At 41.7% G+C, this 21,830-nt stretch overlaps 1 protein-coding gene across 8 annotated transcripts in view; it reads right to left on the bottom strand.

Moving 5' to 3' along the window:
• Positions 1-91: 91 nt before the first annotated feature.
• unc13a (unc-13 homolog A (C. elegans)) overlaps positions 92-21,830 on the bottom strand; it is a 49,400-nt gene continuing 27,661 nt past the window's right edge. For 2 of the 8 annotated variants that reach the window (XM_069694936.1, XM_069694940.1), the window contains 18 exons: positions 21,589-21,722; positions 21,317-21,402; positions 20,570-20,696; positions 20,346-20,442; positions 19,436-19,579; positions 19,252-19,329; positions 19,001-19,078; positions 18,745-18,833; positions 18,516-18,662; positions 17,464-17,587; positions 13,810-13,839; positions 12,419-12,475; positions 12,192-12,272; positions 10,809-10,956; positions 9,938-9,994; positions 5,154-5,246; positions 3,457-3,616; positions 92-3,360 (listed from right to left, as the gene is read on the bottom strand). In XM_069694936.1, coding sequence (XP_069551037.1) covers positions 3,072-3,360; positions 3,457-3,616; positions 5,154-5,246; positions 9,938-9,994; positions 10,809-10,956; positions 12,192-12,272; positions 12,419-12,475; positions 13,810-13,839; positions 17,464-17,587; positions 18,516-18,662; positions 18,745-18,833; positions 19,001-19,078; positions 19,252-19,329; positions 19,436-19,579; positions 20,346-20,442; positions 20,570-20,696; positions 21,317-21,402; positions 21,589-21,722 — 2,019 coding nt within the window. In that variant the 3' untranslated portion in view covers positions 92-3,071. Of the gene's footprint in view, positions 3,361-3,456; positions 3,617-5,153; positions 5,247-9,937; positions 9,995-10,808; positions 10,957-12,191; positions 12,273-12,418; positions 12,476-13,809; positions 13,840-17,463; positions 17,588-18,084; positions 18,395-18,494; positions 18,663-18,744; positions 18,834-19,000; positions 19,079-19,251; positions 19,330-19,435; positions 19,580-20,345; positions 20,443-20,569; positions 20,697-21,316; positions 21,403-21,588; positions 21,723-21,830 lie in introns of those variants that run through there. The other 6 variants (XM_069694938.1, XM_069694942.1, XM_069694939.1 and 3 more) reach the window with 4 other exon arrangements.

The following is a 21,830-nucleotide window of genomic DNA, read 5'->3' as shown; positions in this document are numbered from 1 at the left end:
CCAACCTGATAGCCCAACACGCAAACTGAGCCTCTGAAGGAGGAGCAATTTCTTCGACTAAAGTATCATTGTCAACAGCAATAAATAAATATTTGTTTTTTTCGTGGCATTTCCGGCTATGTGACATTTATGTACCAGTTATGAAAAGACTGTGCAGATGTCCTCCTCAAATAAAGACCTTGTACAAACCGGAGAGTTACACATGTAGTTGTTTTTCTTCATAGGCAGCCTGATATATAATGATATAGGATGTGAAGTCAGACACCAGCACTTTACTAATTTGGCTCCCATTCGGGCCCTTTAAACTTATACAAATGATTTGTTATTCATCTCCAGTGAGTACATGGTCTTTCTATATCTATTAATAGTCGCTACATATCCAGATTGGGCACCAACTCGCACATAATTATCAACTGCCCAGTCAGCCAGAGCACAATTCAAGTCTACAAAAAGAGCAGCAAACTTCACTTCACATCGTCTGACGTGTTTTGTTACATCCGAGCTATTTACAACGACGACAATCGATCTCTGTTCCAGGGGATTTTCCTCAGCGCTGAGAAGCTGTACAAACAGACAAACTTCAGTCACCAATCAGCTCTACTACAGCTGTGATATTTGGCCCATTACGATAGAGACAGCATTTACAACATATCAGACAAAAACACTTGTGCTGATATAATTTGAATAATAATCCACAATGTAAACATTATAGGACTGCTTCAAAAAGGACTCGTCTACACAGATTTTTAGAGATCAGATGCATAGAGTTCAGTTCTTATACCTTGTTCAAACAACGGGGCCTATTAAATTATTCGGTTACCATCAAGTGGTTTGGTGGGGAAAAGGCCCTCATTGGTCACAACGTAACAACGAGGCAAAAATAAAAACCAACAAACACCCTGTTCTTATTACAATTGGTCTCTTTTTGAGTCCTAAGGACCCCAATCATCTACATTTCCTTGCCTGGATTATTCTTTTTTTTTTTTGTTCACAACAAGCATTCAAATCTTTTATACATAAATAAAACAATCAATCTCATTTAAAAAAGCGCATTCAGTGAAAATAGAAGTGGCATTAAGAGACATGCTAGACAGCGAATAGTCGATTAAAAACATTTAGTTTCACATGAAAGTGACTGACTGTTGGTTTCATTTAACTGTCGGATGACTTGATACAATGTGAACTTCCTGGAGTCCCATAAACAACTGAATAAGAGCAGAACATAAATGTGTTATTATGGGTGCAACAAACACCCTGTGCTTCTAAATCTTCACCCTACATGTCTGCACTCTACACTGATTTGACAGAAAGACTTTAGACTGCCTCTTTTAAATGTCAGTGCCAGCCCTGGTGTGGTCTGGAGCTGCAGCCCTTTAGCAGAGGTTTAACTTCTCGTTCAGGATTCAGGGTTACAGCACCTGCAGCCGGATCGTTAACGATTTGTGCAGTGTTGTAACCCACGTGGTTATTTTACCTCAGAGGATTTTCGGATAAGGGTCTCAGGGACGATGCTTTTTGTCATCTCCTTACACGTGCAGGATTTTATTTGGCAAGTAGTTTTTTTTTTCTTAAGAAAAAGAGGTGGCAGCTAAATTGTCCCTCCTCTATAATGCACCGCTCACATGCCCCGTATCGGGCCGTCCGGCTGAGGAATGTTTGCAGTAACGAGAAAAAGGTGATTTTTGTCCGTGCAGAAGTAAACGAAGAAAGACAAATTCCCCCAAATCTAATCCGAACATGAACACCCCCCCCTCCCCCCCACTCCACTTGGTGTGATGTTCTTTGTTTGTGATGGCTTTCTGTGTACACTTTGTAGGTAACAGGCAACACGGGCAGCTACATGAGGTCAACATTAGAACATGTTACAAACACACATTGTGCTCAAACTCAGATTACGCATTCACACAGACAGATTCTCTGACGAATCGCAGTGCTTGAAGGCGTGTTTTCTTCAGATTCATCTCTCTATACAGTCGCTACATAGGAGAGACAGACATACTGTACGAGGGTCAACAAGACAGAAGGCATTGAGGGTGTCAGGCAGTGTGCTCTGTTACAGGGTAGACAGACAGACAGACGGACAGACAGACGAGGAAATTCTTTCAAGTACCACACGTCCAGCGGATAATCCTGTATGTAACTTTATATATGTCCTTCATATATCTTTTATATATATATATATATGTATATATTTGATGATATTTAGAATTATTAAAATATAAATATAATCTGGAAGAAATAAGTAAATAAATATCAAACTTATCATTAGTAAATAGTGCTTTGTTCCCTGTATGTGTTCCCAACCCGATATCTGGAATGTTTGAGGCAGTGCAGCCGTGGTTGTTGTTGTTGTTTATGGGTCACTTGGACAGTTGGTCCTGTTGTGCTTAGGGCTGGTCTTGGCATATTTCAGCGATTATCTGTTGGCACTTGCGGTCCCTTCTCTAAGCGGGTGCAAGCCAGGGAAGGTACGAGAGGAACTGAAAAGTACAGTGTGTGTGTGTGTGTGTGTGTGTGTGTGTGTGTGTGTGTGTGTGTGTGTGTGTGTGTGTGTGTGTGTGTGTGTGTGTGTGTGTGTGTGTGTGTGTGTGTGTGTGTGTGTGTGTGTGTGTGTGTGGAGGGGGTGGCGGGGTTGTGAAAAAAGGCAGAGAGAAGTGAGAATGAAAGCCAAACTATTAAAGGATAAGATATTTCTCATTCTGACAAGTCAAAAGAGGTGTGTGTGGAGAATGGCATGACTCGCCTCTACAATAGAGAGGAAAGTAGATATATGCTCTATGATTAAACTCTATGTGTTGTTAATCAAAAAGATGGTTAAGTAACAATAAAGACATCGGTGTTTTTTTTTTTTTTAAGATGATGTGTGATGCTTTTCTTGGCAATGTGTCTTTTCCACTGAAATACATGTATTTACAGCATTGGATGTGTGGTGACTGTTGTCTTATCTGTGCTTTTACAACACTGGATAATCAGGGCAGTGGTTTGCAGTGGCTCAGCGGAGCTCCGGGGCAGTAAGTGGCGACGTCTGACCGGGCTTTCAGACGGGGGCGTTTTGAATTCTGTTGTGCCTCTTAGCTGCGGCCCTCCTCTGCAGAGCGCTGGTCGGACTTGAGCTTGACGAACTCCTTGGCCACGTCATCGTTGTTGCGTTGGGAGAGGATGCGTAGGACAGTGAGGCCCGTCTCGTCCATGTGGATGCGTTTACCCAGCGGCAGCCAACATGCAACGCTGCCCTTGGAGGCCATGTCCTTCAGCTGCAGGACGGCCATGCCCACGGTGCGGTCCTCACGGGCGAAGCAGTAGTCCTTCACACACACCTGCAGCTCATAGCACTCAGGACCCACCTCATTACTCAGGGTGCTGTAAAGTGGGAGATGCAGACTGTCACACAAACCTAGCCATATCGACAATTCCTACAACCCTCCCCAAAACAACAAGTCGTTGTCGTCAACTTACAAAGTGAAGGTTTCATTGTATTTGGGAGCCCAGCTGTTGTTCTTCGATTTGGTGGCGTACTTCCTCTTTTTGTCGCTGAGGTGAGGGCCGATGATATAGACCTCCACAAATGGCCGGAATATTCCCTGCGTCTGCCACCTCAGGTCGTTGGCAGCCACCACTGAGACAGAGACAGCAAGGAAGACAGAAGAAATGGAAGAAAAAAGAGCAGGCAGGTGATCATGGGAAAGAGGTTCATGTGGAGAAAATGTGTGAAAGTGTGTTAGAGAGAGAGGGCAGACGAAGAAAAAAAATTCAGAACAAGAAAACACTGAATTAATTAAGTGTTATCCAAAGGCAGCTGGACTTGTTTGAGCTTGTTTGTCTCATCCGAAAGTTAGAACTGAAGAAACCTTTCGAATGAGAGGTAAAACGTCTTCAAGAAACTCAAGCAGTTCCCTTTGGATAACACTTAGATTGACCGTGACCTGGCTGACCCAGACTCTTCACAGACACACTGAACTGAGATACAGTTTCATTATAAAGTCATATTTTTGTTGGCAGCTGAAAAAAAGTTGGAGCCCTGGTATGGCGATTTTTTTTTACAGCCCACACTGTTTTCTGCCATTTACATTAGAACAACGATGGAAATCATTAACTGTTGAGTTCCCCCTCATTTGGCTTTTTTTTTTTTCTGTTAGATCATCTCTGGTCCTCTTACCACTGAAGTTTTCGTTTACATACTTATCTGTCCAAACTCAGATGGTGCTGCAAAGAAGCTATACATTTTTAAATGTTCATGCTTCACACACACAAGTTTCAATTCTCCCAGCACGGAGGATCTATACAATCACAACAATTTCTAGATGGACACCCCGGGGTAATATTCAGGGTAGTATCTCTCATAAATGTGAAATATGGTGACAATCTCCCCCACTGCCCCTCAGTTTTGGTGTTAAATAATGGACATAAAAGAATAATAATCATCTAATCCTATTAAACAATTGAGTTATTGAGTTATGGCCACAGTTACTTTTGACCACCAAATTGTAATCAGTTCCGCGATGAGTCAAAGTGAATGTCAGTGACAAATTTTAAGACATTCCTTAAAGGCATCCCTGAGATATTGCATTCATGAGAATGTAATGGGCGGATAAAGATGGACATAAAGTCATATTAATCTTTACCTTTGACCACAGACATCTATTAACATCACCTTTGAGTCAAAGTGAACATGTGTGCCAAAGTTGAAGAATGTTCCTCAAGGGGTTTCTGAAAAATCATGTTCACAAGAGTGGGAAAGATGGGAGGTCACAGTGACCTTGAACTTTGACCTCTGACCACCAAATTATAACCAATTCATCCTTAAGGGCAAGTGAACAATTGTCTAATATGTCAATATATTCCATCCAGGTGCTCCTTACAAATAATGGTCATTTTAATGTAAGGAATTTGTGTCACAGTGACCCTGAACTTGACCTTTGACCCCCAAAATATAAACAGTTCATCCATGGTATGAAGTGGATTATTTTTTTGCCAAGTTTGAAGAAATTCCCACAAGGCATTCTTGAGCTATTGCATTCTTTAGATTGTGACAGATGGATGGACAACCCGAAAACATAATGCCTCTGGCTACGGTTATTGCTGGCGTGGAGGCATAAAAACTCTGACACTTACTGACCCAGTTTCCAGAGGTGAAAACAAACAGCAATCTTTACCTTTGACTGTGACTTTGTGTTCGCCAGTGTTTGGATGAGTGAAAATCTCCACATGGATGGACACCTCTCCCACGGCGTCATCCACCCCAGAGCCTGACGGGACAGACAGAGAGTGAAGGTGCCGTTAATACCCTTGAATCTAAAAACATGGCCTCTTTGTGCTACTGGCACAGACCAAACATGAACAGGAGTCACCGTGCCCTCTATTCCAAATTCTCCTCCACATTATGGCACAAAAACAAAGTCACAGACCAACTCCATTTCAATTTCACAAGACAAACATTGAAATGGATTTAGTTACAACCTTGTGGCAGAGTATTGACTATGCAAATGTTTCTTTACACTAAAATTACACAGCATAACAGGAGGACTTCAAATAAAGCATAGTGATTTGTGTGTGCAGATGTTGTGGTCTGGAAGTGGACGTTCAGACAAAGCAGCTATGAGTGGGCATAAATGTTGTAATATAGTTACAACTTCCATTCTCTGTTAGGCCTTATAGCTGTAATGCATTTACTGATAGATGGCAAAACAGTCCAGGGGATTGTTTTTACTGACCTGAAATGACTGTCTTCTCCATTATGATTAGACCCTGACTGAGAGCAGCAGCTGGTGTACAAATTCAGCGACTGAGAGGTAATAATTTGGATTCAGTGAGGATGATAATTTGTGCCCACTCATAGATGCATGGTGTCTGTTAGGATGCAGGGTGGTTAGTAAGAGGCAGAGAAGAAGATTGGAGAAGGTCCCCCCCCCCCCTACTGACATAGATCAGGTCAGGGCATGCTCAGATGGATCTAGACAGGTGGACATACCCATTCTTTGGTAAAGACTTTTACCCAAGCATGGTAAGAGGAGGTACAAGAAAGTGGAGGGCCATACGGAGAGAGAAGCAGCCTCTCAGATCTGGCGGTGAAGGATGGCACAACTGATGGACTCCCTAAATAAAGCTGTACTGTGTGAGGAGCCACATGTCTGGAGGACTCCAATTCAAGTCATTTCATGTTCTTCATATCTATTTTACTCATATTGTCATTCTGTTCCTTTCTTCCTCAAATAAATCGCATGCTGTCCACCTTGGATGACAGAAACCTCCTGTTGCCGTTGTCTGTCTTGAACTTCACGATTTTCCTTATCGGAAATGAAAGTGTATGGGAAGAGTGTGTTGTATGTTGAACAGGTTGTAAGGCTTTTTTAAGGCCAAATATCAAGCCGATTTGAGCTAGTCTATTCTCCATCCAAGACCACTCTAGTCTGTACCTGGACACAAGTCTTGGGGTCTTTGTTAGTTTTGGTTGTCACTGCTTCATGGGAAACACGTCTTTCATTATAAAAGCAAGCAGCATTTTGTAGACTTCAAAATGAAAATTTGACTTTTCTTCCCTAATTTTGTGTTTTTTCCCCACGGCACATCCCCAATCCACTCAAAATAGCCCTGCGACCCTCTTTTGGGCCGCATCCCACCAGTTGAGAGCCAGTGGTCTCGATGGTTTGAATCAGGCTCTCACTTTTTTGTCTGGGAGGGAGATGGTGGAGAAATCTTTCGTCTGTGTGGTTTTGTTCTGTGTGTGAACAAGTGGTTTATATCCACAAACAATTCCAGAAGGATACGGTGACAGATGGACATTCATTTTCAATGTTTTAATTAGTGTCTTCACTCTGTTAACGGTATCTTTGTGGCAACGACCAGCAGCCCCCTCCCCGTGTGTGTGTGTGTGTGCGTGTGTGTGTGTGTGTGTGTGTGTGTGTGCGTGCGTGCGTGCGTGCGTGCGTGCGTGCGTGCGTGCGTGTGTGTGTGTGTGTGTGTGTGTTTTTAACCAGCCGCCTACTAAACAAGGTGCCTGTGGGAGTTAGACGGCAGAGTGTTCCTGGCATGCAGCTCTCTCTTTCTCTCGTGGAAGCCTTATGGGATTGTTGGTCTCGCTGCCAACAGGACCAAAGAGAGCAGCAGTCATCCATCTGGCCTCATCTACTCTGTGTAGGACGTCCATGAGAGATGAGAAAGAAACTTTGCTGGCTGGGAGTAAGAAAGATGGTGCCAAGAAAATGCAGCCTTTTCATCTTTAACAAACAGCAATCAGAGGTGCAAATTTTCTACCATATTGCAAATGTTCACCAGAATTGACACAAAATCTCAGATTTGTAATATAATTGTACCAAAGTATCTCTCAACCTCACTGCAAATTTACAAATGACTCGGGAATATTTCATTTACAAATAATGCAGCTGGGAGCTTTCAGTGGGCAAGAATGGCAGTCATCACTGAAATCCTCGTTCTGCAGCAGTCGAGTTCATAAGAATAAATTCCACTGAGCTTCGTTGATTCATGCTGCTCTAATCATCCACTCTAACGTGGTTGGAGAAACTATTCAGAGGAATCTGTTTGACAGGGAGTTAATTTGCTTCCTCGTTACAGTCGAGGACATCCAGCAGCTGGCAGGAGAGCTGCCGACACACTGCTCTGTTATTTAACTAACTACCCAACTGTGAAATGTAACCACAACTAAAAACTTATTTTAAATACCAGTGAAAGGGCAGTGTGGAAATATTGTATTGAAAACCATCTGTCTGTTTATGTGGTCTGGTGTCTCCTCTCTGAAACTTTTTTCAATTTCAAAAACTTGATATTCAGATTTTTTAGGGTTCACAAATTCAAATCTGGTGCTCAAAAAAACAAAATTTAAATTCTTTACATTTATCATTCATCAGCTCTAGAAATTTGTGTCATCTCAAAATGACATGTTGCTCATTTTAAAACGGAGAAATCTTGACACCAAAAAATAAGTCACGATTAAAAATTCACATTTGGCTATTCAGGCTATTGAGGAAAAGCAAGAAATTCATCAGTCTTCTGTATTTTTAGGTTACCATCTGTCTGTCATATGATGCAAAAAAGAAGGGCTCGCCAACTAGTATTTCAATTTCAACATTTAAACCTCTTTAAAAAGAGTTTTTGTCTCCCCTTTCTGCCAGTGACAGAAATGACAAAAACATCATTGACGTGCTGACGTCATAGGCTCTGCTATATACAATTCCTAACTAGCTACCGTTATGGCTGTAAAACGGTGCATGCGATTATTTAAGTTTCTATAGTCGTTTTTGCATGTTTCTCATGTTCGTACTGTGACATCTGATCTCAAAGAAACACCCAATCTTACCCAGAAAAGCTCAGGAGCCTGGTTGCAACGTGTTCTTCTTCTCCTTATGTTGTTTATTTTTCGCAAGCAGACAGCTTTTTTGCTCCTTAACGCGTCCTTCTGACAGGATTAACGCATTACAACCAGGCGCTAGTAAAGATGGAAATAAGTTAAGTTGCCATATAGTAATTCATTTTTTACATTTTAATGACTATTCGAACATTTGAAAGTCAAGGGAGATTTACTTGTTGATTATAGGTTTAATCACTCTTAATTCTTTAAACTTGTTTCATAAGGGCTTGAAGGTAACAGAGGTTCATATATATGTAAAAGTCCTGCACTAGCCTTCAGGTTTATGTTGTCAGTAGAGATTCAATTTCACAATTGGGTATTCAGCTCCTAATAAAATTGTCATTGTTTTTTGCCTTTCTTTGCTTCCAAGCTTTCCTTGGCCTCCTTCCACAGGAAAACAACACAACTTGGTGTGTAACAGATTTACTTATAAGTCTCTGTTACTGGAGTGTTAGCCATTTCAAATTCAGCTGTCCATCTGAGACGACTGTCCATGTGCCTGAGCATGTGCAGCATCAACTGATCATCAAAGCATCAAATGAGACAACAAAGCCGGATCCATCCACAAACACTGTGTTAGCTGAATGCATACAGCTCCAGCATCGCCCTGTGCGAGTGTGTGTGAATATACTGTATGCGAGAAAGAGTCAGATCTTTCTATCCTAATCTAAAGTGACAGAAATCAGACCACCTGACCTGAGGGATTGTTTCTGATTGGCTCAATCTGTGGAGGGGGGGGGGATGAGTTGAGCACACTTTCTCATCACAGCTTTAGGGAGGGCCGCGCTGCACGTGGGAGCTGTGGGGGTGTTTGTGTGTGTCTGTCTCTGCTTGTGTTTGTGTGTGATGACAGAGGAGGCAAGGACAGGGAGCCCTCCCAGACAAAGTGAGCCAACAGCCATCATCGTCTTCATGGTATTCCTACTCCTCTTCATCAGCGTCTTTCATTTCAAACACAGCGGGAGAGGCGGTAACGTTGGAGAGAAGGATTTCCTCCCAGAAGACAGATAATAGTCTGTGTGTCTGCTTCGACAACCTTAAGGACAGTCTCACTCAAGTCACATTGCTCTGCTCAGTCACTCACTCGTCCACGTGTACACACACAAACACACGCTAACACACACTCCGCCCTCTGGCCTCTCTCGGTGACATCATGCTGCATCAGGATTCTTCCACACTTTAATGCATTTCTATTATCTTGGTCTGATGTCCGCACATCATGCTTTAGTGTCTGCTCATACATACCATCCATAGCGTATGTATTCAGTGCAGTTCTGTACATACAGACATCAGTGTGTACATTTCATGCATGAATGCATAAAGTCAGTGTTGCTTTTGTTGTGGTGGGGCATGTACTGTATGTGTGCAAAAAAGGGCAGCGAAAAAGAGAGGAAGTATGTTGAATCTGTGCATTGCATTTTTCTGTCGGGATGAGTTTGAGCAGGCAGGGGGATTTCAGGATGCACATGGGGGGTGGTGGAGGTTGGGGGTGGGGTGGAAGGTGGAAAGGAGCTGGGCTTTGGTCTGGAGGCTTTCTGGTATTCCTTGATGTCTCAGGCCCTGAGTGCCACATACCCTTTTCTGGGTAAACATCCTCACTAGTGGTGAATCTCACCCCCTTCCCGCCGAACACTGGCCCACAGACGGGGCAGGAGGAGGGAGTAGACAGAGAAAGGAGAGACATGTAGAAATATGAGGTTTGCAGAGGTTCATTTGAAGAATTACAGAGTAGAAAAACAGACCAACATATATAAGCAGTTGCGGGAAACTCAGGTATTTCGAATGAATCAGTTCTTCTTTTTCATTGTTCTTTGGCTCTGCAGTGCAAAGCTGGTCTTGCAGCATTAAAAACTCACAGATCTACCACTGTAAAACATATTTGGGTATGCTGCACAAACCGCATGGCATTTTGCCTGATTAAAATTTAAACGACCATCCACTCAAAAGGCATTTCTACCAGCGGTGCTCGGGGACACTGTTGTCAGATGATGATTGTTATGTAACTATCAGACGGTGGGATGGAGGCTGAGCAACAGAATCAGACAGGGGGGAAAAAAAGAAGAAGGGGTGGGTATTTTTTGTTTTTTTTCCATTGCAAATAGCTGTCAGATCATGTAAAGAATAGCTTCTGTGTTTCCGGAGGCTGGTTATCAGAAGACTAATAAGCGTTTCAGAGCACTGAGAAAATATTGTGCTGCCATGGTCTCGACTTTATGCTGTGTGAAGCACGTGAGATACTTTCAGGATATATGGTTCGGCATTTGGGAAACCCTAACGTCATCAGAGGAGTGGGAGGCGCTGGCTCCTCAGAGAGTTCAAAGCAGAGAATTACGTAACAACAGGGAAATTAAGTTCACACTTTTCAAATGAAGATAAGTAGAAATCAAAACCTTCCAAATGCAGAGAAACAAAGGAGCATGACAGAGAGTAAAAAGCTTTAGGTTACCTTGTGCGTTCTGTGACTGGACAAAGGTCTTAATAAGTTTGTCTGTGGCCTGCGTGTAGAGCGACAGGGCGTAATGGAGAGACAGCAGGTCAGGACTCTTCTCCAGGAATGTCTTCTTCAGACCCACACCACCAGCATGGAAATATTGCTAGCATACAAAAAGGCAGAGAGATAAAACAGCTGTTTACTAACATCTTGCTGCGGCAGATTATCAGAGAAATTAAAGCAACAAATGAGAATTGAACAAAGCAGATAGATTATCTAACAGGGCGAACTACAACTGTGCTGTCTGATGTTAGCTTTCCTGGGAATCCCTTTGTTCATATGAAACTAAAAGGATTCAAACATTCACACATAAATCCAGAGCTGCAACACTCTCAATTAATCAAATCAATTTGTCACATCGACAGAAAACTAGGAACAATTAAAAATGTGTTTATTTCTATATAGTTATTTTTCCATGCTAGATACTAAAATGTGGGAATTTGTTGCTTTTCCTTGTTTTACACAAAATTGAATCCAATATTTTATTATATCAATCTGTGCTTTAGGAAACTGCGATAGGCCTTTTTCACTATTTCCTGGTTTTACATTCACCGAAGTGTTAATAATTAACAGAAAAAATAATTTGTGAATAATTCAGGAAAGGAATGATCCAGGTTACAAACTAACTTTGCTGTCACTGATCACCCAAAAGAATTAATTAAATATGTACAACAATTTCGACATGTCAGGGCCCTTGAAGCGCTCTAAAAACTCTGAATCATTTCAGTACCATGCGGGTGCTTTAAAGGTTCAGTGTGCAGGATTTAGGGGGACCTAGTAGCAGAAATGGAATATTATATTCAGAATTATGTTTTCATTACAGTGTAATCCCCTAAAGCAATGAACCCTTCATATCTACACAGGGAGCGGGTTTTTTCCACGGAGACATGTTGCAGCAACATATTTCTACAGTAGCCCAGAAGGGACAAACCAAACACTAGAAAAGGACTTTTGTGGGGGAGGTTGAGGCGAGTGGTGCTGAATTGGTTGCCATCTGCAGCCTCACCAGTAGATGCCACAAAATCCTACACCCTGCTCATTTAATATGGATGCTTTATTATTGAAAAGCCTTGCTGGTTCAGACTCTGGGATTTAACTGTCGAGTAAATTTTTGTCAAACAGAAATAAAGCTCAGAAAAGGGAGCAAGTTCTTATTTGGGAGTCTCGTTTCTGGTTTTATTTCCACCTAACTGAATTACCCATAACATCAACATAATAATGATTTGTTTTTGTTTTTTCTTTTTCAACGTGTTTTTCATAACTTAAATGATTTAGCACATCAAACTCTTCCACATACACACACAGTATCAGTTGAAAATACAATAATGAATCTCTTACCTTGATGGTGTCCAGCGCCAGCTCTATTACAGCACACTGCTTGGGTGTTAGTGCTTTGGCCTCCTCACGAACCATGTGCTCCTTTAAATGACAGCGGGAGAGCAAAAAAGCAAAATGACCAATCTGTCCATTCATATGCTCTTCTTCACATTTTCTAAACGATTAGAGTCTCAGTCTGAAGCACTGGTGTCAGGCCCAGAGCATAACTGTGTCCTAACATATTGTACCTTCAGCTTGGACAGCTGTCCCAGCTCCTTGGCAGCATTAAAGATGAGCTGAGTGCCCTGGAAGAGACAGAAAGACAGGAGGAGAAACAAGAAAGGTAGATAAGCAGAGAGAGAGAAGGGTATTGTTATTATCGTGACAAAGCAGGGCAGCAGTAAACGGCCTAGTGTCACACAGAGGACAGCGACGCTTCTGACACACACATTCATAAACAGTCACTCTAAGCCGCGTTACAGATGTCAAGGTACTTTTTCCTTCAAGTGCCGTTATCACACTTATCTGTTTTATTTATTCCAAAACATTACACTCCACACGCGCGCGCGCACACACACACACACACACACACACACACACACACACACACACACACACACACACACACACACACACACACACACACACACACACACACACACACACACACACACACACACAGAGAGAGAGACATCTCGGTACAAAGAGGAAGGAAAATGGCTCAGCGCACGCACTTATGTAACAGCTATACAGTAGCACGGTGCTGTACGCAGGTATTTACTGGAAATCCAGCCTAATGCAATGCTCTGGTAAGAGAAGATATCACTAAGTGTGGCTGACAGCACCTTCAAATCTCATCTTTGGTTACAGCCTTAGACAAGAAATAGGCTTTTACAGTATACTCTTTGTAGCTTGAATCGATTGTAGGTTTTAGCAACATCAAAAAAACTGAACATGATACAAGTTTCTTGGAGGAATTTCATGATAAAAAAAAAAACTGTGTGCACGTTTGTAACTGTGATGTGTCTGATCATTTCAACTGCATGTGTTTCAGTGAGGGTAGCAATGCTTGGCTGCATCATATGAGAGGAATCTAGCCTCCCTTCACTGCTACTATTATAAACTATCAGAAAATAGGGTGTGTGCCTTTGGTTGCAGGGGCTGCTGTGATAAATCTATAACTTAAAGCCAATTTTTCTGCTCCTGCAAGCAGACTTTACTGGTTAAATAAACCAAGCCCTCCAAGTGATAGCGCCAATCATCACTGTCTTCAGTGATGTTACTTGCAGCCAAACCACACCCTATTTTTTCTTCTGTGGGGATGTAGACAGCCAATCATGACCCGAAACAATGTGTTGTTTTGGAAATTTGAGTCAAATTAAGTAGCTGTTGAACACCTTGACCTGTTGTTTTTTAGTGTGTTTATGTCACAAATGTCTGCATGTAGATTAGTGTGGAGTGCAGCAACTAATAAGAAGTAAACAGCACTATAAAGACTGTCGTGTAGAAACAAAAGTGAAAACGTAATATTTCCGCTGCTTTGTTTGACTGGGGAGCTGAGGGAGAGACACGGAGACACAGAGAGAGGACATAGAGGAGAGAGACAAGACACATTGATCTAAAGGGGTTTAGTCCTTACATCACTGTGAGAAGCATTCTTCAGCCTCCCCTGGAAAGAGAGCATGTGGTTAATACTTCAAGCAGTGGCCAGTTCCTGCTGTCTGACTTCACTCTCATCGGCTCGATGAGAGTGCGCCAAGAAAAGTGCAGATGAGGGCTTTTGAGGACACTCATCACTGCCAGAAATGTCACCTTCTTCAGTTAGTTTAACAAATTGCTAGTTAGCAAAACATGATGACAAGAGTAAATGGATACAGAGAAATATGCAGGTGACATCTTTGCTTTTACAGCATTGTGTTCAAAACCATTTTGATGATCATTATTTTACGGTGGAGTACAAAAATGGTAATACACTATGTGGTCTGATTTTGGGGCCAGGCCACTTTTAATTAGTTTACATGCTATTTGAATCAAAAACAGTAACAGGAAGCAGTGGGACTACTGGACACTAAAAATCCAAATGCACCCTAACATACGACCTTTTCTATGAGTGAAATAAAATTTAAAAGAGTAGTTTGACATTTTGGAAAGTACACTTATTATCTTTCTTTACTGAGTATTAGATGAGAAACTTGGTATCACCCTCATGTCTCAGCCAGAACACCATTAGCTTAACTTAGCAAAGCCTCTTCGGCTGTGATCGGACCAGAATTTCCCCTTGTCTGAAAAAACACAGGGTGCTAATTCATTTGAACGAGGCAACTCTATAAACAAATGTGCAGTGTTGTCCAGCGAGTTTGACCTGGCTCAACTTCAGCAGCAACGTCATTGCACATTGAGCTGTGGTCGCCAATCGAATACATGCAAGCTTTGTAACATTGTGATTTGTGCACAAATTAAATGAGAATTAACATGTTAATCGGTGAGCTTTAGAGGTGTTGGGAGGCAGATATCTTGGAAACTCTGGAGTAGCTGTTTCCCCCCGTTTCCACTCTTCATGCCAAGTTAACTCGAGCTACATACTTAGTACACAGACATGAGAGCTTTACCGATCCTGTGATGTAATTTTCTGCAAATAATTATATTTTCCAAAATGTTCAACTTTTCCTTTCAAGAAAGAACTCTGATGAGATGCATTGTTCAATACATTAAAGCTCTATGTGAGGACTTCTGTCCAAAGTTATTGCACTCCTGCACTTTTTATGATGTTTGATGAGAAACCAGCACAGATCATGTTGATTGAGAGACATATCGAAATACTGTTAATTACAAAATTACCCAAAAATAACATCACATTCTATGTGGTGCTATATATTTGGCCAGTGTGCTATCAAGAACAACATCGATCAGTAAAACTATTGTGAAGCGTCTCAAGCTATGCAGAATAAGTTCTTAAACGCTGTAGGTGTCAAGTACAAATAAAACATTGCAGGTCAAATATGGAAGCCATCCCATAGAGCTTTAAGACATTACGAGCATTTTCAAACAGTACATTGAGTGCACCTGGATTGACCAACATCAACCCAAACCAATAACCTCTTAAGAAAAACTATTGATCATACCATCATTACAATAATCATAGTAACAACAGGACATGAAACCAAACCAGGACAGACCAACATGACAGGTCTGCAGAGACATACAGTGCAGTACAGTGTTGTACAGCATACTGAGAGAAGACTGCAGTGTTGAAATAGATCAGATGCAAGCAACAAACCCACAGTAAGGGGGTGGGAGGGCATTTCAAACAGGTAGGAAAGGGTGGGGACGGGGGGGAGGACTAGAAGGAGGAGGGCTGGAGGTAGGTCAGGACACCGGATACCAAGCCACTGAGAGATCAGAGTCACCCCACCAGAGTCCCAGTAAAAGGACACAATGCATGAGAAGAAACAAGGCAACATCAGGCGGAAAAGAGGAGTACCACTTCCTGTTTGAGGAGAGTGTTCAGGAAGAAGAGACAGCAGAAAAGGGGGGCACTGATTGGTGAAGATTGCTGAGGGGAGTGGGGGGTGGGACCTACCAGAACGAGTTAGGAATGCACCATGCTTCTGTCTTCTCAAAGGAGAGACAGAGTTAGACAGAGGAGAGGAGAGGAGAGGAGAGGAGAGGAGAGGAGAGGAGAGGAGAGGAGAGGAGAGGAGAGGAGAGGAGAGACAGAGGAGAGGAGAGGAGAGGAGAGGAGAGGAGAGGAGAGGAGAGGAGAGAGAGGAGAGGAGAGGAGAGGAGAGAGGGAGAGGAGAGGAGAGGAGAGGAGAGGAGAGGAGAGGAGAGATGGGACAGATCAAGAGGTGAGGTTTTGAGAAGGGAGACACTGTGATGTAGGGTAAAAAACAGGGGAAGATCGCAGCCACATATAGCAGAGAATCGACCACTGTGGACTGACAGACAGACAGACACGCAGGAGTGCTGTACTTACAATCATCTGTGGAGGGAGAGCGGTGGGAGCAGGATGTCATAGTAATCACAACAACAACAACCAGAGAGAAGGGTCAGTCAAGCTGCAAAGAGCCCCACATCAATCAAAAACACAAGTTTGGGCCCCAGGGCTGAAGGGACATGGACCAATTGACACCTGTTTAGAGCCTGGACTAAGTACAGGTAGAGAACTGAGCAGGGAGCCAAAACTATGTTACTTTACTTCAGCAAATAAGTGTTTAAGCTTTTAACAGCAACTTCAAATGAAGAAATTATCATTTAAAAGTCAAACTTACTGTTTTCCACTATGCTCTTGATTTTCTATTATCCTCTTAGATAAGCTGAACTGAACTGGTGGCTCCTGAGGCTTAACCAGTAATTCTAATACTGGCTAGCACTGATCATTTATCACTTTTTTTTTTATCAGTGATATGAGGCTCTTTAGTTTATAACCAAACATAAATAAGAACACATATATTCAAAAAAACAAAAACAAAAAAAACAAACAACAAAAAAAAAAAAACGAGAGGCTGCTTTCCAAAATGTATGATTCTTTTTGGAAGTGGGCCAGATCCTTTGGGCAAAAATGTTTCTGCCACTCTGTTGGGAGTTACTCATGAATCAGAAATCTCTACAAATAATTGTTGGCTGACATACTGGAGAGCAGCCATGAGCTGGAGTTAGAATGATATGGTGCAATCCTTTTTTCTTTCACTTTCTTTCTTTCTTTTTTTTTTTTTTTTTTTTTACTCTTTTTGAAGGGTTTCATCTTGATTGCTTGGATGAATGAAGGCACTGGGGGGCAATATTGAATATATCTGTGTGCAGGGGTTGAGAAGAGGATAGGATGTCATGTAGATGTGATGCAAAAGCAGTTTGATCTTTTGTTTATGCCAGGGCCATCTTGAATCGCAACACACACAAAATGTCTGCCTTTGTGTTCCCTTTCCTCATTCTCCACCTCCTGCTCCTTTTTCTTTTGATGCTGCCTTGGCAGTTGGAGGTGTGTTCAGGCACGCATTACTGCATGTGTGGGCTTATGTGTGTGTTATGTGCTTTGCAAGTCATTTTTCTGCTGTCTACTTTGTTACTGTGGTCGACATTACAACATATTGTATGAAATGTTGATCTTTCTTCAAAGAAATATTCGCACTGATTTCAAATAATCAGTAAGCTCAGTGATGTCGATATGTCTGTTTGTGTTAAATGCGTATCACTCTTTATGTGTTTGTAAACAACATAATCTATAGGTTACTGTTTATATTGTCTGCCTTTTATATGCCTGTGTTTGTGTGCCAATTCTTCTGTGTGCTCTCACCGTTTGGTCCGTGAGTGGCGGCAGAACGATGGTTTTCTCCATAGTGTTCATCACCAGCTTCCACAGCTCCTTCAGCACACGCTTCAACACCGTCTTCTCACAGATCTTTGCAAACAAAGTCAAGCTGGCAGCAGCGGGAGACACAGGAAAGAAAGGAGAGATTAATGTTAAGCAGAGGACGGAAGACAATGTTCTTCTGAAGAAAAAAAATATCATAAATGGAAAAGGTGATTGCTAGAAATCCCCTCATGAATGAAAAAAAAGACTCGTCTGAAAAGCACAAAAACTCAGATTTTAGGGAATTTCAATGATTTTCTACTCATCCATAGTCAGATAAACACATGGTTGCCTTTTAAGCCTTTTGTTATGTCTTAAAGGAGTTTGAATGCCGTCTACTAATATTGGACTGACACAAACTGTTTATGAAATTAAGTATAAATTCTTAAGGAAGTTAGTCAGTTTTTGGTCTCCACATTCACTTAATCTACACAAACTTGACTGTTCAACATATCTTCACTTTGAATGCAGAGACAAACAAAAAGGCATCCATGAGCTTGTCTTGTCAGGGCAAAACCTTGAACAATGAAATGCCTTCAGAACTGTACAATCTTTCTTAGAACCCATGTACAGGAGATCATTCCTGCCGACCGCAATAAGACTGTACAATAACTCACCTCTGGCAAAATCCATCACATAACAATAACACTGTTGACTGTGTTTCTTGGTTGTTTGTATATAATATATATAGATATATACTGTACTGTATATACTGTGCATTTTATATTTTATATTTATATTTAATATTTTTTACTGCTATTTTACTGCTATTTTATTGTTTTTCTATTATTCTATTATTATCTTATTGCTTCTGTATGCTGCTGTAGTGAAAAAATTTTTCCCTTCGGGGATTAATAAAGTAACCTAACCTAACCTAACCTAACCTAACCTAACCTAACCTAACCTAACCTAACCTAACCTAACCTAACCTAACCTAACCTAACCTAACCTAACCTAACCTAACCTAACCTAACCTAAATGGCAGGTTGCCTCACTTGCTGTCCAGGAACTCCATGATCGGCTGCAGGACGTTGTCAGCATCCTGGGCGACGCTGCTGGCATTTCCCACGTTTGAGGTTCCCTTCACCTGAGCCAAGATGTCTCCCATCTGCTTCACATTCTCCTCAATATGAGGCTGGAAACTATCGAGGAAAAGATTTTAATCAAATATGTACTGCAGAGATGCAGTTTGTGATGTGTGCTTGTGTGTGAATGTGTTTCTACCTGACAGCAAAGACCCTGCTGAGATCATCCATGACATTGTTGAGCTTAACCTGCAGGTCTTTCAGGATGTCACTTGCCTCCACACACAGCTACAGTACAGATATGAAAACAGACAGCTGCTTGAGTGGATTGTGCAGTAATAATACTAACCGTAACCCTGAACAAATCATCTGTGTCCAAATACTTAAATAATGTACGTATACAAAACTAAGCTAATAAAAAACTGTGGTTGGCAATAAAGAGCAGAATCACTGACATCTTTTCCACCCATGGCTTCAAACATCTTCTCCAACTGAACCCTCAGCTGTTGGATGTTGTTGATCAGGATGCAGGGCTGAAAACAAGATGACACATGCACATCTGAAAACCTTCAGCGATACACTTTACAGACCTATTCATGTTCTACACAAATTAAATCAAATATTTTGCCATTGGCTGTGTCAAACAGCACTGACTGTCTTAAGTTGACATAGTTAATATAGGTTAATCACGTCTTTGGGTACTCACCACTTTCTCCATGGTGACATAGTTGGCAAACAACTTGGAGATGATATCAGCATAGGACAGAAGTACATTGCTGATGGTCTGGAGAGGAGAACAGAAAAAGATCAATCATCAGGGGATAGTTGCTTAGTTTCTGAATTTAGAAAAATGATTAGAATTACAATCGAAAAATTCTTTACTGATCTACCTTGGCGAATCTCTTCATGTAGTGTCCTACAATCTGCGGATCCGGGCACTCTAACTTCCTGATGATCTCGAAGCTCTGGTTGAGCTGGGAGAACACGTCGACCACCGAGCAGGAGAACAGAGCATGTTCCGACGTGACCTGGAACTGCAGGGCAGAAAACATGTGCAGAAAGAGTTTAAACTGGTGGAAAAAACATACAAGAGGAAAAAAAAAAAAAAAAAGAAAAAAGGGGCCATTTTCGAGGAGAGGGTAGCAGGTGACAAACTGGGATTCAAAGGAGGCTGGCAAGATATGACCTCTGCCCAACTCGAAGCATATTGACAGACCATTAGGTGCTATATATAAACTGGACCTTTGATATCTTTCAGGGCATGTGCAGAGCCTCAGACCTCCAAAAACCGACCAGCCATGTAGGCAGTCAGACAGACACCCAGTGACAGGTGGGAGCTCATGTCTGTCTCCTTGTAATTGGCTGCTGGTTAGTGCCTGGTCCCTAATTGGCTAGAGGTGAGTGTGTAGGTGCTACTCTGGGGAGTCTGAGTAATGAGGTGAGGACAGCCCTCCTGCAGTCAAAAGTCTGGCATAAGGCCATTAATTCACAATGCCCTGCTGTAACAGAGTTGTCTTCCTCTTCAAGCACATGCAAGTCTCAACCACTCCTTTTTAAACTTCTAAAGAATCCACGTCTCCGCTGCGGTGTCCAAGCTTCTATTTTTGCCTTTGATGAGCGCAGGAGAGGCAGGGGGAAGTGTGGGAGGCAGAGCGGAAGGGAGGGCGAAACTGTGGATGATAACTTTGAGTGTGACAAGAGGAAATACAAAGGATGGATTACAGTAATTCTGCCTGAACAACAGTGACTCAGCGTTTCCAGAGGACTGAAGGGAAGATAAGAAGAGCTGGAAACTTTTACCCCATCTTTTTTGTCTCTTTCCAAAGCGCCGTGCTGAAAGTCGCGAGACACTTCCTCGTTTTCGTCCAGCCACTGGATGACAAATGGCTCAAACCACCTATGGAGAGCAACATTTCAGACATTTGCCAGCTGTCATCCCCAAATGACAAAAGATTTCTTTATTTTTATTTTTTTTATTTTTTATTTTTCAGTTGTGTGTCTGTGCAAGACTAGAAGCTACTCACGCAGGATATTCAGGCACCCTGCTCTTGAAGAAGGGCAAGTCTTTGCAGTACTCGTTGTACAACCACTTGACTTTGAAGTGCAGGTTCATGTAATCGGCACTCTTGCACAAGCGATTTTTTTCATGTTCTGAAAAAAAGGTGAGAGCAGATCAAATCCATGTAGATTTTGTGTTTAAACTGCGTTGATCTGCAATAACCACAGATCTATTGTGCACACAGTGGCAGAGATCAGGAGTTTAACACACCTCCTCACAGACTTGTTGAAAATAATCTGTGGTTTTAAGTACACAATCACTTGTGTAGTTGTCATTAATGGAAGAAAGAGAACCAATTATGCTAAAATAAAATATTAATGATATACTTCAGGTTTGACAAAAAAAACAACCAAATTCTTCAGAGATATTCACTTTAAAAAAAAAAAACTTCACTCAACATACTCAACAAACTTGGAAAATATCTCCACTGCAGGTAATGTAGTTTACTGCGTGCTTGGGATAACACTAAATTAACCATAGCGCAAATGATCTGTGTATGATCGTTACACTTTTTTCACTAGGATTTTTAAATATTCAGTTGTGTATAGATGAACAGAGAGGGAGCACCATTAAGAACAGCAGACAGTATGCCCTGCCGTGGGTATGTTTCCCTAAAGTATTTACAAGTAAACTCTTAGAAATTAAGGTAAAAAAAAATTTGAAAATACCATCTGAATATCAACTACATTATATCATCTCCTGTGTCACTCACCCTCCATTGCATACTTCATATCCTGAGCAAATAGGTTCCACATCACTTCAGCGCTGATTTTACCCACATTGAGCTCTTGGGGAAATCTTGATGGAGAAGGAGAACATATATGAAAATGAGCAAGGCAGAAGAAAGCCTGAGAGTGCAGATTTAGTGGTACTGAGAGAAACTGCGGAAAACTGTATCGCATTAAAATGTCATTAAAAAGAGCTACGATTAAATTTGAAAGGTGAAAAAAAGAGAATACAGAGGCAGGACATATAGAGACATACTGATTTAGGCAGGGAGTGTAAGAGTTCTTGTCCTCCTCAATGATGGAGACGATAAGTGTGATGAGTTTGGACCAGAAGTCCAGATTCTTGATGCTGGGTCCCTGCTCCTCTGGAGGCACTGCACCCTGCTTGGCCTGGAAATACAACGACACAAGTAGATTCTCAATGAAAATTGACACTGACTGTTTGGGGGAAGTTTTGCCTGCTGGCCACTTTTTTTTTTTTTTTATAAGATATGCTGA

Source organism: Brachyistius frenatus, unplaced genomic scaffold (assembly GCF_029030835.1).
Source record: "Brachyistius frenatus isolate BFR_SWC_R1_liver_20210118 unplaced genomic scaffold, ASM2903083v1 Contig_18, whole genome shotgun sequence".
NCBI lineage: Eukaryota > Metazoa > Chordata > Actinopteri > Embiotocidae > Brachyistius > Brachyistius frenatus.
The sequence above is the reverse complement of the archived record's forward strand: the minus strand, read 5'-3'. Positions and strand labels throughout refer to the sequence as shown.